Below are 19,620 nucleotides of genomic sequence, written 5' to 3'. Positions count from 1 at the left end.
TAGTATGTAAATTCTGCCAGCTCATAAACTACTCACAACAGTTTGTAGAACAGCTCAAAAATATTACATTACTACTAGGACCACACTAATAAGACATCATTTATTTCATATTATTAGCTACGGAAAACTCGAGAGACACTTTAAGGATTTGTGACTTTTGTCTCCAATGATTTAGATGGCCACTCATCTGGTGATATATGGTCTACATGATTTGCTATTAGCTAAAAAAAAATTCCGGCACCCAGCAGCCAAGCTTCTGGTGATGAACCTATTAAATAAGTTTGGAGAGACATTAAACAAGAAGACACAGGGAAGACAGGAACTATATTTTCCAACCTTTGAAAGGCTGTCATATGCAAAAGGGATTAGACTTGTTCTGTTTGGTCCCAGAGGGCAGAACCTGGCCCTATGAGTGGAAGATGCAAAGAGACCCATTTAGACTTGAAGTCAGGGAAAACTCTCTAGCAATCAGAGCTATCCTAAAGGTGGAATGTGTTGCCTGAGGAAGGAGCGAGCTCCTCTTCTGTAGGTCTTCAGGCAAAGGCTGGAGAAACAACTGTCTGGCATGCTGTAGGTAAGGGTGGGGGGCTGTGAAGCTCCCATTCCAGCTCCGTCATCCTTGGCACTGCCCCCTCTCTAGGTGGCTGCGGGGCAAAGTAAAATTGCACGTGGAAAGAGCCCCGTGGCTCTAACCTGCTCCATAAATAGAAGCTTAATATTAAGTAGCAGTCAGGAGCAGAAAGCCGTGCTGGACCTCTGACCACAGTCGTCTGTGGCTGGGCCTGGGCTTGGTCTTCTTCACTCTGGGGGGAGCTGTGGCAGCTTGACATCTGCACTGCCTGGAGGCGTCTGGGAAAGCACTGAGCCCAGAGCTCACTTGGGAACATGCCGTTCAAAATGATTCGTGTCCAAATTCTCTCCCACAGCTGCTGGTTCTTAGAGGTCCTTGGGGACAATTTTATTTTGTGGGGAGGTCTTGTGGAGCAGTGGGAAGGGGCTTGAGGCAGAGGGGCACCTCTCCTGCCTCATCTGGAAAATGACGCGGACAATACTTGTCCTGTTTTACCTTGGCAGTGTCCAGGAAACACTATAGAAACGTGGAGGCTGCTGATGCTGTCAAAGAAGGAGAGCGCGGCTAGGGGGCGCTGTGGCTCAGGTTCAAATCCTGTTTTTGACACTTAGCCAGCTGTGTGACCCTGGGCAAGGGACTCAATTCCTCAGTCTCAGTTTCCTCATTTGTCAAATGAGGGTAATAACTGCACCTGCCTCCTGGGGCTGTGGTGAGAATCAGATGAGATAAGATAAAGTGCTTTGCAAACCTTAAGGCGGTATGTCAACGTTAATCATCATTATTAAAATGTCATACCACTACTATGCTGGTTACCAAGTATCAAGTTTCTTTCTTTTTGTTTTCTTCCTTTTTGGTCCTTTTTTTTCTTCCTTCCTTTTTCTCCTCTTCCTCCTTTCCCTCTTCCCTTCCCTCCTCCTTTCCTTCCTTCCTTCCTTCCCTCTTCCCTTCCCTCCTCCTTTCCTTCCTTCCTTCCTTCCTTCCTTCCCTCCTCCTTTCCTTCCTTCCTTCCTTCCTTCCTCCCTTCCTTCCTCTCTATCTCTCCCTCTCTTTTTTCTTTCTTTCATCTTAGTCTTTGAATTTTGTTTTTGGTGTTTTGGGGTAGGTCAGTCCTCAGGATGGAAAAGAAAAGTATTATCTAAGCATCTGCCTTGTTTACTTATTTATTTCTGTTAACTTTGTGAATTTCCTTGCTCTGTATAGTTTTCATAGATTTTATGTTTTTTTCCTTTTTTTTTTTTTGTGAGGGGTGGGGGTGGGGTTGGACCTGACAGATTTTATTGGTATAGTGAACTCACTGTGAAAAATCTCCCTCTAACAAAGCAAGTCAGCACCTGCTCTAAAACTCATAGCCTCAGAGAGATGCCTGGGGACTGAGAGGTTAGGTGATTGCTCAGTTATACTGTTGTATTCATCAGAGGTGGGACTTGAACCCAGGTCTTGACTCCAAGGCCAGCCTTCTCTGCCCTTTGCCATATTACCTTTCAGTCTTTATGTGATATTTTTCAAATGAAATTTTGGTTGATTAAAACATATGAGAATTAGAAAAAAATGAGAATGTATACACATGTATATACATAGAAATACATAAATATAGATATCTATACACACATAGTTTTTCACAAGCACTTTGATGGTATTATCAGATTAGCTACATTATCTTCTCATGCCTCTGCTCAGTTTGGTAATTATCCATTTTTTGATCACATTTTTCTTTCACGATAGTCCAAGTGACTACATTCTGTAGACATTATCTTAAATTTTAGGTCTTACTATTGGCTATTGTGAGAAAGTTGCTGCTTTAATTCTTGATCTTCCAAAACAGTAATTACTGAGTCACATTATAACATGATCAGACATGATCACACTAACATAATTCAAAATGTACAGTGTAAATGAATAATTAGGAAATTTAATGATTTTAGGACTTAGAATGGAAAATTACCAGAACAAAATGTGTAGCAACAATCATCTTCAATTTGTCTTGTGCTATCACTAGATCTTCATCCTTCCTGTTCCTATCTTACCCCTATCCTAGCCACTGCATCTTCTTAGTCCTAGTCATAAGAAAATTATCATCACACACAGACAGGATGACATGCATACTCTTGGTAAACTTAACCTTAGCTATTAGTCATATTAAAATACCCAAAATAGTCAAAATGCTTGGATTGCAACCTTGGGTTCATCCTCAACTCCTCATTCTCATTCATCCTATATATCAAATCAGTTGCCAAAACTTGTCACTTTTCCAACATCTCTCCCATATGTCTTTTCTCTACTCACACAGCCACAACCCTAGATCAGACCCTCACCACATCTCTCCTGGACTCTTGTAATAGCCTTCTAACTGGTCATCTTGCCTCAAGTCTCTCCCTACTCCCAGTTGCTGATTTTTCTAAAGTATAAGTCTGATGGTGTCACTTCTCTACTCAATGAGCTCCAGTCATACTCAGTTACCAAGTATAAATGAGTTTGTTTGGAATGTGAAAGTTTTCCAAACTTGGCCACCTTTCCAGTCTACTTAACCTTTATCCTGTGCTCCATGCACTTTATGGTCTAGCTACCTGGGCCTACTATCAGCTCTTCTGACATGTCACTTCTCCCACCACTGTGCCTTTGCACTGGCCATCCCCCATGTGATGCCCTGACCCCCACCTCTGCTTTTTAGTTCCCCTGGCTTCCTGCAAAATTAAGCTCAAGTTTCATCTTCTGCAGGAAGCTTTTCTTCAGAAGGCTTCAGCATCATCCATTCTGAGATGACTTTTCTTTCATCTAGTCTGTATATATTTTATATGTTGTTGTTTTAGTCGTTCATGACCACATTTGGGCTTTTCATGGAAAAGATACTGGAGTGGTTCACCATTTCCTTCCCCAGATCATTTTATATGTGCTTATATATAAAATATGCTGTCTTTTCCATTAGAATGTGAGTTCCTTAATGGTAATAACTATTTTTGGCTTTCTTTGTATCCCTAGCAATTGTAGTACCTGGGACACTTAATAAAAGCTTGTTGTCTGAATAACTGAGTAGTCATTTTTTTTTTTTTTTGCTTTTGGGAGGGCAATTGGGGTTAAGTGACTTGCCCCAGGTCACACGGCTAGTTTTTGTGAATAACCATTTTTAAATCAGAAATTCTTAACCTGGGGTTCACAAATCTCCAAAGCATCCATGAAATTGGGGGTAAACAGCTTCATTTTTACTTATCTCTAACTGAAATTTAACATTTCTTTCAATTACTTACTATCATTATTCTGAGAAAAAGGTCCATAGGATTCACTAGGCTTCCAAAGGGGCCCATGACAAAAAAAAAATAGTTAAGAATCTTTGCTTTAAATGCTTTCAATAATATAACCATATCAATCACCTTCCATTTCTCACCTGTTTGAAGAGTAAGACAATGCGGTTTGTTGTGAGATATGTCTGTAGCTTGAACCAGAAGGAGGAAGACTATCTGGAAACATTTCTTCACCTTGGGGAGCTAAAGACAGGCCAACAAAAGCTTCATTTAGTGTGTCCCCTCCATCCAATGACCCCAGGAGTTCTGTTAAAATGATTTAAGATGGAAAAACATAATCCATCAGAGCTTTTACATTTCAACTATTGTCAGTTTATAGCAAATGCATTAGAAATCTTGAATCTCTAGCCCTCTTTTGTTTTGACTTTTGTTATTCTCAGATTTAGTTTAGTATAGTTTAATTGAATTTTCACTGATTAAAAAATGTTCTTAATGTTTAAAATTGTGAATAACTTTCCAGAATTTGTTTCTTTGCTGAAGAAATGTTTTCCAGTGGGCCATCTACTCAAGAATTTTATTCTATGCAAATATTGCAATTGACTAAATTAATCAATGGCTAGAGAAGCTCCCATGTAAGCACACACACTTTAAAAACCTTCTATTCTATAAAAAATTTTCATAGAATATGTGGATAAAATATTTGCTCAGTCTTACTTTTAGTTAGTTAGCATTTCAGAAGTTCCCAAAACATTAAGTTTTAGAAATTTATGAGATGCTACATTTTATGTCTTTGGTAGTATACCTAAAGTTATACTGTGGCTAACTTGGAAAGAAAATGGTTAGAAATTATGAAACATATTTGTCTTATTTGGAATGAGGATGTGAAAACTAGAGGAGTAAGATATTTAAAAAATAAATCAGGGTTGTACTGTATGGATTATTTAAAAAAATTTTTTTTTTCCTAATACAGACAAGAACTAGATGTTTGAATTTTCTTCTTTCCTTTCCCCTGGTAAACTCTGCCCTACCCTTCTTATCTTGTAAAGTAGCATACTGAATTACCTGACATATATAAATCCTGAATATTAGAAAGGTCGTGATTATGCAATGAATTCTGAGAAAGAAATATCCAATATGTAGATTGAGTATAAAAAATCTTCAAGTTCTCGCTAAAGAGCTTCAGGGCTTAAAACAAAACAAAACAATTCACTAGGCAGTTTTTATTTTTTGTAATGATTCTGTTTATAAAAATGTACAGAAGCATAACTAAAAAAGCATGATTGCCATTAAAAGGAGTTTTGTTGTCTGAGCATAGAAATTGGTAATTTTGAAGACAGTATTATTAAAGTCCAAGACTATGAACACAGGAATTCTAGAGGTTTTTTTGGAGGGAAAAAACTGGTTCACTTATTTCTACAAACTATGTTGGTAAATACATTGAGGGAATTTGCATGGCCGTATCATGTTGAAATTCACCTACCTTTAATCCTCCAATTTTTCTCTATAACATTAATAATAACTAACATTATATAGTTAGTACTTTAAGTTTTTCACACTGCTTCTTTTAAAACAAACTGGTAGAGGGGCAGTTACATGGCCCAGTGAATAGAGCACCAGCCCTGAAGTCAGGAGGACCTGAGTTCAAATCCGTCCTCAGGCACTGAACATTAGCCATGTGATCTTGGGTAAGTCACTTAACTCCAACTGCCCTTGCCCCCCCCCCAAAATACAAAAAAACAACTGGTAGATAATATAAAGCATTATTAGATCTTTTCCACCAATTTCGGATTATAGGATTGCCAACAAGAAATAGCAAACATTTCTTCTTTCAAGGTAACCCAGCTAAGAAAGATGAGCAGGAATGATTTGCAGAAGTCATGTTGTTGTAGTTGTTTTGAAAGGAGTCAGGCAGTCTATACCTGCAAAATGAGGGGGTTAGACCAGGTGATCTAAAAGGTTCCTTCAGTCTCTACACCTACGATGCTATGATTTCCTCAGTGTAGGGAACTTCTAGTGAGAATACTTCCCCCTCAAACTCAGAATCATGACCCACTTGTAATTTAGAATTTTAGTTACCTGTGGCATTGAAAAGTTTAGTAAGCAACTTGCCCAAAGTTATAAAAGTTGTGTCTGTCAGAAGCAGGATTTGATTAAGGATTTGGCCTTCTATCTACTCCTCCACATTTCCTCTTATTTAGATTCTCAAGATGCACTTAATTTTGGTGTCTTAATAAAGGGAACAGAAATCCCAAACTAACTCAATGGCAAATATACAAGAACCAAAATGACTACTAGCCCAGTTTTTTTGGTTATAACTAGTCAGGTGGCTAATGAAATGAGCAGCTAAAGATCAGGAGTTATAAGAATACGTTCAAAATCCATGGAAAATGTTTTTTTTTGGGGATAAATATTTCTGATGGTTTAGGTTTTATACCAAATGGATATTAGACTCTACCACACAGCTTTTCCCTACCTCTCCTCCCAGGCTCCAGACTTCCCAGAACCCATCCGGGCTGATTAACAACTTCCCATAGATGAGATGGGAGTTACACTAGGCCTATCATTTCCCTACCACAGCATCCCAAGATAGTCCTTACCTTGCCTCTGTGCAGTCCAGATATGTGGCACTAACACCTGACCTACTGATGTAACCTAAGGACCCCTGGGCTTGGTTATCCCATTGTACCCTCAGGAATTCTGGCACTGGACAAGGATGGTGGAAATATGAATGGAGGAAAAAATAGACCTTTACCCCCTGAGGTTAGGCAACCTGGATCTTTGAGGGTCAGAGTTCTAGATCAAAGCATAGGACCTGTTGACCTTGGATACTCTGGGTCTAGGTTGTCCTGGTCTGACTCTTGCTATGCTGCTCTGGTTATTTCTGTTCCCCCAGTTTCAAGAGCTTTCTACCTTCCTCAGCTTGTTGCCTGTGGAGGCTACAGCTTTGCTGGAAGTCCCCTTTTCTGATGCCTGCATGTTTTTAGGTGATTCTTTGTACAGTTCTGGGGTAAAGGGAGGATTGAAGTTCTTGATCATTATTTGGTCTGGTGAAATTTTAGATTTTTGCTGGAGCTGCTATGTAGGAGTGAGGTGGTTTGGGCTGTTCATGCAGTCACCTTGGTGTATAGTTTTAGGAATCTTCCTCACAGAAAGGACAACCAAAGCCATGGCTTTTTGGTATAACCAAAGCTTACCAAGGTTAAGAATGGAGTAGAAGGAGACAGCCCAGAATGGAGTGGGGATTGATACCCGCACTTAAGAGGTGGAGAAAAGCTGAACCAGCAAAGGATGCCATTTAAAACTCTTCACAGCCTGACCTTTTTCCTGCCTCTCCAGACCTTTCACACTTTATATTCCTTCATGTACTTTTATGTTTCAGCGTCACTAATCTATTTGTAGTTCCCTGAATATGACACCCTTTTAATCTCCCATCTCCATGACTATTTCCTGGCTATGCCCTGGAATGCTCTACCTCCTCCCCTCCAGCTCTTAGTTTGCTTCATCTTCAAGAATCATTTCAAATGTTTATTGACTGATGAACTGGTCTCTCCAGCTGCTAATGCCTTCCTCTCTTAGACTGTCCTCCATCTTGCTAAACATATCTTGTGTGTTCCTAGTTATTTACATATTGTCTCTCCCATTAGAATGCAGTCTCCTTGATGGCAGGGATTGTGTTTTTTGTATCCCCACTGTGCTTGGCACATAGTAAGTACTTAATAGATTCTTGTTAACTTTACAAGCAGGACAGGACCAACCAGCAAAGAACAATATGATGGAAGTCAAAGGAAATAGTACCCAGGAGGATAATTGCTGCAGAAATGTAATGGCAGATAAGAAATAAGAAAAGGTCATTGGATTTTTCAGTTAAGAGGTCATAGTAAGCCAGTAAAGTGGTAGAAGGTAGAAACTAGATTCCAAGGGATTGAAGAATGAGTGGGTAGTGAGACAACAGAGACAATAAGCGTAGATAACTCTCTTCCTAGAAGCTGAGCAGTGAAGGGGAAGAGGAAAAAAGAGGACAGTAGCTTGAGGGGATAACACAGTTAAGAGAAATGTATTCTTTAAGGTTGGTGAGGTATGAACATTTTTGTGGCTAGAGATGAAGGAACCAGTGGAGAAGAAATGGAATGGATGATTGATGGAGCAAGACCCTAGAGGAGATAGGAATTGATGAGATCAAAGATTCCAGGAGAGGGTTTATCCTTGGCAAGGAGGAGGATTACTTCATCCTCTTGGACTGGTTTTCCTTCTACATATCTGATGACTTCCTTTCAGTTTCCTTTGCTGCACAATTATCTGTGTCCTGCCTCCTGGCCACAGGTGTCCTCCAAGGATCTTCCCTTCTCTCTTTGTACTCAGTCATATCACCAGCTCCCCAAACTTCAGATGTGATCTCCATCATCAGAGTCATCAGACTCTCAGAAGAACATATCAAGTCTCACCTTTTTCCTGAGCTCCAACACTGCTTCATCAAGTGTATTTTTTTAATGCTTTATTTAACTTCTGATTTACATCATTCGTTTCCGCCAGATTTTGAGTTACAAATTTTCTGTTTTTCCCCTACCCACCGCCCCAAAATAGCAGTCCCACAGGATATTCCCTCCTCCAATCTGCTCTCTCCCATATTTTCTCCCATACCTCTTTTGACTTTTCCAGTGGATCTCTATGCCCCAGTGCCTGTATATCTTATTTCCCAATTACATGTAAAATGGTATTAATAATAGTATATATATATATATATACACACACACACACACATATATATACATATATATTTGAATATTTGATTTTAAAACTTTGAATTCGAGATTCATTCCCTTCCTTCCTTGTCACCCACCCTTACTGGGAAGATAAGCAATTCAGTATAGGTTGTACATGTGTGGCTGATGCAAAACAATAACACAGTAGATATATTGTAAAAGACTGACTGTATTTCCCTCCCTCCTATCCCACCTCCCACTTGTTCTATTCTCTACTTTGATCCTGTCGCTTTTCAAAAGTGGGTGCTTCCAATTTCCCTCCCCCCCAGCTTGCCCTCCCTTCCATAATCCCCCCCCTCTCATCCCCTTCTCCCTACTCTCCTGTAGGGTGAGATAACCTATTTAGTGTGTATTTCATTCCCTCCCCTAGCCAAATTCAGTGAGAATAAGGTTGACCCATTCCCTTTTGCCTTCCTATTCTTCCCCTCCATTGTAGCCATTTTCCCTTGCCTCTTCTGTATGAGATAATTTACCCCATTCTGTCTCTCCCCATCTCCTCTCATTATATTCCTCTTACCTCTTAATTTCACCTTTTAAGTATCATCCCTTCCCGTTAAATTGGTCCTGTGCCCTCTATGTATACCTGTAAACATATATACACACATTCACATATGTATTCAGATGCCCATATACCCTCATATATAGACATATATATATGTATATATATATATATATATATATATATATATATATTCCCTTCAACTACTGAGAAAAGTTTTATAAGATACAATTATTGTTTTTCCATGTAGGAATGTTAATAGTTCAACTTTGGTAAGTTCCTTATGATTTCTTTTCCCTGTTTACCTTCTCATGCTTCTCTTGCTTCTTGTATCTGAATGTCAAATTTTCTATTCAACTCTGGTTTTTTCAGCAAGAATGCTTGAAAGTCCTCTATTCCACTGAATGACCATATTTTCCCCTGAAACATGATACTCAGTTTTGCTAGGTAGGTGACTCTTGGTTTTAATCCCAGCTCCTTTGACCTCCGGAATATCATATTCCAAGCCCTTCGATCCCTCAGTGTAGAAGCTGCCAGATCCTGTGTTATCCTGATTGTGTTTCCACAATTCTTATTGTTTCTTCCTGGCTGCTTGTAATATTCTCTCCCTAATCTGGGAATTCTGGAACCTGGCTATAATATTCCTAGGAGTTTTCTTTTTGGGAACTTTTTCAGGAGGTGATTGGTAGATTCTTTCAACCTCTATTTTGCTCTCTGGTACTAAAACATCAGGGAAGTTTTCTTTGAGAACTTCCTGGAGGATGATTTCTAGGTTCATACTTTGATCATGGCTTTCAGATAGTCCAATAATTTTTAAATTCTCTCCTGGATCTATTTTCCAGGTCAGTGGTTTTTCCCATGAGATATTTCACATTGCCTTCTATTCTTTCATTTGTTTGGATCTGTTTAACAGCATCTTGGTTTCTCATAGTCATTAGCTTCCATTTGCTCCAATCTAATTCTGAAGCAATGATTCTCCTCATTGAGCTTTTGAGATTCTTTTTCCATCTGGCAAATTCGGGTTTTTAAGGCATTCTTCTCCTCATTGCCTTTTTGAGCCTCTTTTGCCATTTGAGTTAGTCTGTTTTTTAAGGTGTAATTTTCCTCAGTCAGGCCGTTGACTCTCATTTCATAATTTTCTTGCATTGTTCTCATTTCTCTTCCCAATTTTTCCTCCACTTCTTTTATCTACCTCTTAAGGTCCTCTGTGGCCTGTAACCAGCTTGTATTTTCCTTTGAAGTGTTTGGTGCAGGAGTTCTGACCTCACTGTTTTCCTCCTGTTCCATGCTTTGCTCCTTTTTGTCCCCAAAATAGGAGTGTAATGTTGGAATCTTCTGTCTGCTTTGTTTCCTTTGCCTGTCATGTCGCTCCTCAGTCACTTGACCCCTGGGCTTTTTGCCACAGTAGGACTCTGCCACCAGACAGGGGAGCTTTTGTCCCAAACGCTGGGGTTTTCTCAGCTGCTGGAGGTATTAGATGGGTGCCTTCTCTAAGGTCTCCACATGCTCTGGCAAGCTCGACACACACCCCGGGACCTCCACTCTAGACTGCAATCCAGATCCAAGCAGGTTAAAGCAAGAGCGATTACCCTCAGACTGGTGCTTGGTCCCCCTACACTCTGCAGGCCAGGAGCTGAAGCTGCCACGTGGAGCTGGCTGGCTGTGACAGCATCTCAGCAGCTTCTCGCCCCAGGGGGCAAAAGCCACGCACTCCCACTTACTGGGTCCCAAAGTCCAGACTGCACTGACCTTTCACTTTGTCCTTCGCATCTATGTGTTGATAAATCTGGAAACGGCCACAGCTGCTGCTGATCTGGGGTCCCTCTGGCTGGTGGCTGGTCAGGCCTGCCCTGGGACTAAAGCCTTGGAGTAGGGCTGGGCTCAGCTCCCAGAACACTGCACTAGATTCCTGCTGGCCTGCTGGGCTGTCCTCAGTGGGAGGTTAGCTTCTCTGTGTCATTTTGTGGGTTCTGCAGCTCCAAAGTTTGTTTAGAGTCCCTTTTTTACATGGATTGGGGAAGGTTGAAGCCGGAGCCGCGGGGAGGTTGTGCTTCTACTCTGCCATCTTGCCTCCGGTGGGAAAGTCCATCAAGTGTCTTTTGGATATTTCTACTTAGATGTATTTGTATCCCCAGGGCTTAGCACAGTGCCTAGCACATAATGAATACTTAGTAAATGTTTATTGACTATTAGCTATGTCCCATAAGCTTTTAAAACTCAACATGTGCAAAAGAGAACTCATTATTTCTTCCCTAAGCCAACCCTTCTTTCTAGTTTCTTTCTGTCAAGGATACCACCATCCTTCCAATACCCCAGGGTTCCCAAATCAGAATCATTCTGAATATGAATTATGGGATAGGGATACAGGGAAGACTAAAGGAGGTGCCAGAGGTTACAAAGAGGATAAAAAGCAGGTTCCATTGGAATGAGGCATTTGGAGATATTGACCATGATGACAGAGGGGAATTTCAGAGTTCAGGATCTTGGCAGTGGAAAAGTTTCATGTGATGACCTTCTCTGTAGGAGGCTGAGGTAGATGAAGTGGAAGTCATGAGATTTGAGAAGACTGATTAACTGAAAAGTCAGGGTGTTTGAAAAATCAAATGAATACAAAAATCTCATAAACAGCCAAACTGGCCTGCTTGGTCTTCCAATGAATTGACTATGGAATATAAAAAACAACTGAGGATAATGGCAGTAGTGGGGTTTTTAAGTCACTTAGGAAGGTGAGAGAAGGTCTTGCTTTTTGGTAGTAACAGTGACAGTGACAGAGTAATATAACCACTGGATGAGAACTTTAAAGGGGAAGTAGTTGAACTATGATGACAGCTGAATGGTCTGGAGGAGAAAAAATTTTTTAAATTTAAATATTCTAACTTCTATCCACTGTACTAGTCAGGGGATATGATATTTAATTTAAGGACTTACTGCTACATGAAGAACACTGTATTAGGTGCTGGGGGGGGGGGATGTAATCCTCAGATAAGGCATTATCCCTGCCTTCACAGAAGTTAGCATCTATTAAGGGAATATGACATATACATAAACTTAATTACTCACAAAAAAATGAGATAATAGAATTTAAAGGTGGAAAGTCCAACCTTTTCTTTTATGGGTGAGTAAACTGAAGCCCAAAGAAATTAAATGATTTATCCAAGGTCACATTTACAGCAGTAAATAGCAGACAGCCAGGATGTAAAGTCATGTCATCTAACTCCCAATCCAGTGTTCTTTCTACTAGACCATGCTATATATTTCTTATATGTAAAATAAAAGATTAAAATAGAAAACTAAACATTAAAGTGAAACTGTCATAGCTTTTTGTGAAAAACAGCATAATATAATCCTTATTAATAAACTTGATTCTCAAAATTTTTAGTGCTTTGAGAATGTCAGTAGTCTGTTATGCACTAACTGATGCATAGATGAGAAAGGTTCTCTTATTCACAATGTTTAAGGTGATTTTGAATGGCTACAGAGGTTACAGACAAGTCTTTTTCAGAAAAGACATTTGAACAACAATAACATATCACATGAATCATATCACTAGTAAAATGAGATTGATTCTTCTGCTTGAATAGAATAGGTTCTGTTCTGTTCTGTTTGAATACAGAAGAATGGGTGAAAAAGGTTCCCTTTCTTTCCTCTTGTGTTCACATAGTCCCATGCATATCTATATTTTATGGATTCTATCCAGAGTTTAGCACAGGATAAGTGGGATGTGGTCCAGGGTATGTTGTACCTCCACTGAGCCTTCCAATACACAGTTACATTATATTTGCAATCTAGGTGGAGAAAATATTTGTGAATTCTTTTATATTTACAGAACTGCTTAGCTAGTGATCTTCTCAATGCAGCAGCTACTGGAATAATAATTGGCATTTCTACAGTACTCTAAAGTCTGCAAGGTAGTTTTCATACTTCTCATCTGAACCTCATGATAACCCTGTGAAGCAAGCACTACAGGTATTATTATCCTCCCTTAACATATGAGGAAACTGAGGCTGAGAGAGGTTACCTGCCTTGTCTATAGTTATTCAGGTAGTGTCAGAGGTGGGATCTGAACCCAGGTCTTCCTGATGCCATGCCCAACATTTTATTTGCTAAAAGATTTCTAATCTGTCAAGTGGAGTGAGACAGGATGGCTTCTGACGTCCCCACCTAGCTCTAAATCTATGAGGAATAAACCCTGCTGCATCTTTTTAAAAGTGGAGAACAGGAGCCATTGTACTAATATTTTTTTATACGTAGGTCCCAGTTAAGCACAGACCTTCAGAAAGAGGAACCTCACAGGGGTTTTGTGATTGCCACAGAGTATGTAAATCAATCAAATAATCAATGAACAGCTTTTGTTAAAGCCTGCTCTACCCTACCCACTGTGTTAAGCCATGAGTAGATCAAGACAAAAATGAAAGTCTCTGACAGGAACTAGGCAGTTCAAGGTTGTTCTCATCCTGTCTATAGCCATGAACTGCAGGACCAAGAGATTCCAACTCTGACCCTCAGGGCTTCCCACTGGACTACTTTGGTGAACATGAAACTTTTAAAGAAAAATCCACCAACTGTCTTTGTTATAATAATTTTGAAAATGTTTTGTGCAGAAATAAATCAAAAGAATGATTGGATGCAAGTGGACAGGGTTTTATTAACATTAATAATTATAATAATGATAGCCAGCATTTATATATCTCTTACTATGTACCAGGCCTGGTGTTTTGGGCTCTACAATAATTACTTCATTTGATATGACTGCTTTAAAAGATATTATTGGGTCAGGGAGTCATCTGTTTGCCTATGGGAATACTACAGAGGGGATAGTCTCCATTAATTTGCTCCTTCTCATCTGCCCAAGTCATTTGCCCTTGGAGATAACCTTAAATCCATATTGTACAGATTCCCTCTGCCCCTCCTCCACTACTGGTTGTTTCACTGACCTGTTTGCCCACTTTTCCTAGTGAATGTGGTTTAGGGAAAAGTACATTGAACTTGGGAGTTTAAAGAAGTAGACTATAGCCCAGGTTCTACTACTTATCACTTAAGTGACCCTTAAAGAGGTGACTTGACTTCTTTCCACCTCAGTTTCCTTGTCTGTATTATGGGGACAATATTTTTACTATGTGTCTTGCAGGACTGGTATGAGTAAAGTGTTTTGCAAACTGTAAAGTGCTATATATAAGTAGGTTAATTAACAGTGGGGTTTTCCCCCCTCAAAGACAGACAATTACTACTGGTGGGTAAATAAAGGAAATGCTAGGCATTTGAGTGTTTGTATTTGGCTTATATGACTGTGCTTCATTCTTGTCATCTTTAAATGGAAGTTTTAAAAAAATATGCAACTGGGGTGGCTAGGTGGCACAGTGAATAGAGCACTGGCCCTGGAGGCAGGAGAACCTGAGTTCAAATCTGGCCTCAGACACTTAACAATTATTAGCCACGTGACCTTGGGCAAGTCACTTAATCCCAACTGCCCTGTCTTCCCCCTTCCAGAAAGCATATATATATGTATGTATATATGCAACTTCTGAAGCATAGTACCCTAGCAACTGGTTGAAAAAAATCAATTGGCTTTTGTATCCGTGTGATACTAAGTAATCTGATTTATTTGTGATGATATGATCTATTCATTCCCCTCTCCCCTACTGGATTTTCAAAGTTGTTTCTTGAGAACTCATGTCATGTTATTTTGAGTCAGGGGTATAGGCATTCCTTACTTTTTATCTTAGTGCATACATGGAAATCATGTTGTAAAGCAGTTAACTGCAAAGTATTTTATACTTTCTCATAGGAGTGATGCTCCCAACTAGACCTGGAGTAGGAAGATGAGAGTTCAAATCTGACCTCTGACACTAACTGTGTGACCTTTGGAAAGTCACTCAACCTCAGTTTTCTTAAACGTAACTGTTTGCCTCAGTTTCTTTAAACTGTAAAATGAGGATAATAACAGTACTTGTAGTGTTTTGTGAGGATCAGATGGATGAGATAACATTTGTAAAGTGGTTAGCAAAGTGTCTGGCACATAGTAAGTGTTAAATAAATGTTTACTCCCTTCCTCTTCCCCCTTATAATGAAGGATTGCATTCCCAAACAAAAGTAATAGCTCACATTTACGGTCTGATTTGTGGTTATACATATAGAACATCTCAGCTGATCCTTATGCTCACCCTGTGAGGAAGACAGTGCCAATGGTGCCATCTCTTATTTTTGCAAATGAGGCTGAAGCTGAGCATATGAAGTGACTTGTCTGGGGTCACACAGCAAGTAAGGGGCAGGGCTTTAGACTCTTCTCTGGCACTTTTAAAACCTACAGTACACTAGTCACTTAGCTAGGTCATGGGTATGAAAAGACAAAATGCAGCACTCTACATTTGTCATAGAAGTGCAGATGGAGTTATAACCTTCTGTGATCACTAAAACAAGGCTGCAAGTGCAATGGTACAGTAGAAAGAGCACTAGCCTGGGCGTTGGGAGATCTGGATGTGAATACTGACCCTGGTACTAACCAGGTAACATTGGGGAAATAATTTTACTTTTTAGAGCCTATTTCCTCATCTGTTAAATGGGACAAATAACATTATAGAGAAAATGCTTTGTAAACATTAGAGTACTACATAAATACAATTTCTTATAAATCACTTTATACCTTCTTATAATTTTAACATGTTAAATCTACCAAAGGGCTCTGCAAATAAAAGAAATAGTCTTTGCCTTCATGGAGCTTAAATTCTAATAGAAGAGTCAACATACACATATAGAGTTATGGATAAAACTCATAGAGAGAAGATACAGGGTTACTTTGGAGGTGAGGAAGGCAATAACTGTTGGGAAGACTGCAAATGGTCTCCTGTAGAAGGTGGTGCTAGAATTAAACCTTGAAGGGAATCTAGGGATTTCAAGAGGCAGAGGTGATAAGAAAGTACATTTAGTTCTCCCCACCTTCCCCTCCACAAGCATCAGACAGTGGAAGGGCATGGGGATGGGAGATGGAGTGTCCTGTGTAAGGAACAAGAGAACCAGTTTGGCTGGATTGCAGAGTTTGTGAAGAGGAGCAATGTGTAATGAGGCTAGAAACGTACAATGGGGCCAGGATGTAAAAGAGCTATTTAAATATCCAAGGGGCTGATATTTGATCATGGAGAACTTAGGGAACTTCTGTAAGAAGTTTTGAGAGAGAAAGACAGAGACAGACAGAGAGAGACAGACAGACAGACAGACAGAGTAGGGGTCAGGGAATGACACAGTCAGACCTGCACTTTAGGAAAATTACTTTGGAGGCTATGTTGGAGAATGGTTAGAGTGGGGAGAGAATTAAAGTAGGGAAATGAATTAGGAGGTCATTGTAATAGTCCAGGATGGTGGTGGTATGGGCCCTAATGACAGTGGTGTTTGTGTAAATACAGAGAAGGGGACATATGTTGGAGATGTAGTGGAGGTAGAAAAGACAAGAGTCCAAATAGAAGAAAAATTCCCTATAGATATTGTCTCCAGATGCTTCTGTTTGTGAATGAGTTTGCACTGATTGCTTCTAGCTCTAAAACACTGTAGTCTCTTAAATGAGACCCATGATTACTAGAGTTTGGTCTAATTCATACAATAAAAACAAACAAAAAACCAAGTGAATGAAGAATGCCCATTGTTCAGACCATGATGTGCAGTTGTCAACCCACAGAACTGGTCCATCAGTAGATATATTTTCAACAGATTCTATAAGTGGACAAATGAGTTGTTCTGAGAACTGAAAAGGAGAGCAGGTTGAATTGCCTTTGGGAAATAATGCAGTGGTTTTAATTACCCCAGTTTTCCCCTGAAACAAAAGCCTATCCTTTTTTTTTTTTTAACATCAATATTCTTTTTTTTTTTTTTTTTAAGCAATAGGGGTTAAGTAACTTGCTCAAGGTTACACGGCCAGTTATTATTATTTCTGGGTGTGGTGCTGAGTATCTGAGCCCAGATTTGATCCAGGTCATCCCGACACTGGAGCCGGTGCTCTTACTCGCTGAGCCACCTGGCCGCCCCTAACATCAATATTCTTTTGGTAATATTGTTTGGCTTTGAGTCCTGAAATACTACAAGCTCTGAAGAATCAAGGTTGTGGGTCACCCAAAGAGCAATGGAGAGGCTAGAACATGTTACCAGCAAAGAATTGCTTAAGAGAACTAGTATAAAACTATCAATCAGAGACACGTATGATTAGCAAAGGACATGACCTGATTATGAAATAAGAAGAAGGGATAACACATAGATAGATCATGTACTCTATTGATACCCACAAATGTCAAGGGAATTGAAGGCCCCTGAATACAATGGAGTATATACATAGTAGTGGAATCCCTGGATCAAGGGATATGGTTTTTTGAGTTATTTTACTTGTATGACCCTAAATTGTTTTCCAAAATGGATGTACTGATTTACAGCTACATCAACAATGTACTAGTGCGCCTATATTCGAACAACCCCTCCAACAGTGACTATTCCCACCTTCTGTTATCTTTGTTAAATTTTCTAGGTGTGAGGTAAAACCTCAGGGTTGTTTCAAGCATTTCTCTCCCTCCCTCCCTCCCTCCTTTCCTGTCTCTCTCTCTCATTTTTTTTTTTTTTTGCCTTTTGGAGGACAGTTTGGGGTTAAGTAATTTGCCCAAGGTTACATGGCTAGTATTTTTGTGTGGGTGTTAAGTGTCTCAGGCTGGAACCAAACTCAGGTCCTCCCGACTCCAGGGCCAGCGCTTTACTTACTGCGCCACCTAGCCGCCCCTCTCTCTCTCATTTTTTAGTGATTTGGAGAATTCTTTTCTATTGTTGTTAAGAGCTTGTAATTTTCATTTGAGAACTATTAAATCATATTCTTTGACTACTTATCTACTGGGGAATGTGTATATACATACATGCATATATGCACACATATTACACACATATACACAGATGAATATCATGTGTATACATGTGTCAGTTGTCTATATATTTTGGATACCAAACTTGTGTCCAAGAAATCTGACACAGATACTGTTTGACCACTTCCCTATTCTACACATGCTAACTTCTGTAATTGCTTAAGAATACTTATCCTATCTGCAATTGCCTTCTAATTGTTCTCCCTGACCCAAGTCTCTTCCATTCTAACTTATACTACACTCAGCTGTCAAGTACAAATAAGTCGTCACCACCTCCTACTAAGAGTAGGAGGAACTGGATCCATTCCGTGGAACAATATCTTAAATCAGGACACAGGACTAGAGATATTAGTAAATAGAAGAGGACAATGAATACTTTGAAGAAATATGGGTCATGAGATGCCTAAGAGGTAAATTCAGAGAAGAGTATTTACATAAGTATAAGCAGAACCTCAGGCTAAAAATGATAATGACCCTTAATTCTATGAGACTACCTTGAAGAAATAAAGAATGAGTTTAAAAATTTTAAAAGAACTCTGGAGGAAGAAAATGGAAGAAAAGTAAATAGCTTAGGAGAGAAAGTTGAAAACCTTACCCAAATACTAGATTCCTGAAAAATAAATTCCTGAAATAGAATTTAATGACTCCTTGAGACAAGAACTAATAGAATAAAATCAAAAGACTGAAAAATGTAAATGTAGGTATCTATTATCAAAATCAACTAACCTAGAAAATAGGTAAAAGAGAGTTACTTTACGAATCATTGGTCCCCCTGGAAATCATGACCAAAACAAATTCTGAACACCATTATTTCAAGAAATCATAAAAACTGCCCAGATATAACAGAACACAAAGGCAAGGGAGAAATAGGAAGATTCCATCAGTCATTTCCTGAAAGAAACCTCAAAAAGAAAACTCTCAGGAATATCATAGCCAAAATCCAGAGCTTCCAGGTCAAAGAAAAATAAAATGTTACCAGGAGACAGAAATAAAGAATTCAAGTACCAAAGAACCACAGTCAGAATCTTACAAGAGTTGACAAAAATTACTATAAAGGAGGGAAATCTTGGAATATGATATTTTGAAGGGCAAAGATAAAGGCTAAGAGCCAAGAATAATTTACTGTGTAATACTGAGCATAATCCTACAGGGGAAAAATGGAACTTTAATGGAAGAGAAGACTTTCAAGCATTCATGGTTAAAAGACCAGATACAAAAACAAAAACAAGTACCAAAAAACCCCCAACCCCAAATCAAAACCCCAAACTGGAAAGTAAGAGGATGTGCAAAAATTGAGGAATGACTGAATTAGTTGGGGTATATGAATGTGATGTAGTATTATTGTGCTGTAAGAAAGAAGAAAATAGATGATTTGAAAAAGACATGGAAAGACACATGAATTTATGCAGAGTAAAGTAAGTACAACCTGAACAAGTTCATGTTATAGTACAGTATATATAGTATTTTCTCTCTCTCTCCTCTCTGTATATATCTATATATTTTATATATAATACAGTTATAACATAACATAAATATTATACAAATGAACAATTTTGAGGACTTGTATAGACTGATAAAGAATGAAATGAGCCATGAGAACTTAGACAACGAAACACTATAAAAGCAAACAACTTTGAAATCTGTAAGAACTATGATTAATAAAACAACC

The 19,620-nt window shown here is 39.2% G+C and overlaps 1 protein-coding gene across 12 annotated transcripts in view; it reads right to left on the bottom strand.

Moving 5' to 3' along the window:
• Positions 1 to 19,620, bottom strand: part of WDPCP (WD repeat containing planar cell polarity effector) — a 519,354-nt gene that overhangs the window by 26,633 nt on the left and 473,101 nt on the right. For 9 of the 12 annotated variants that reach the window (XM_069068996.1, XM_069068989.1, XM_069068994.1 and 6 more), the window contains one exon: positions 3,951 to 4,113. The exons of 2 other annotated variants lie outside the window; for them this stretch is intronic. In XM_069068996.1, the coding sequence (XP_068925097.1) occupies positions 3,951 to 4,113 (163 nt within the window). The remainder of the gene's footprint in view (positions 1 to 3,950; positions 4,114 to 19,620) is intronic. One more of the 12 variants, XM_069068998.1, reaches the window with a different exon arrangement.

Source organism: Petaurus breviceps, unplaced genomic scaffold, assembly GCF_028583685.1.
Source record: "Petaurus breviceps papuanus isolate PSGF00001 unplaced genomic scaffold, PetGlider_PUasm1.0 90775, whole genome shotgun sequence".
Taxonomy (NCBI): domain Eukaryota; kingdom Metazoa; phylum Chordata; class Mammalia; order Diprotodontia; family Petauridae; genus Petaurus; species Petaurus breviceps.
This window is presented reverse-complemented; position numbering and strand designations above follow the sequence as displayed.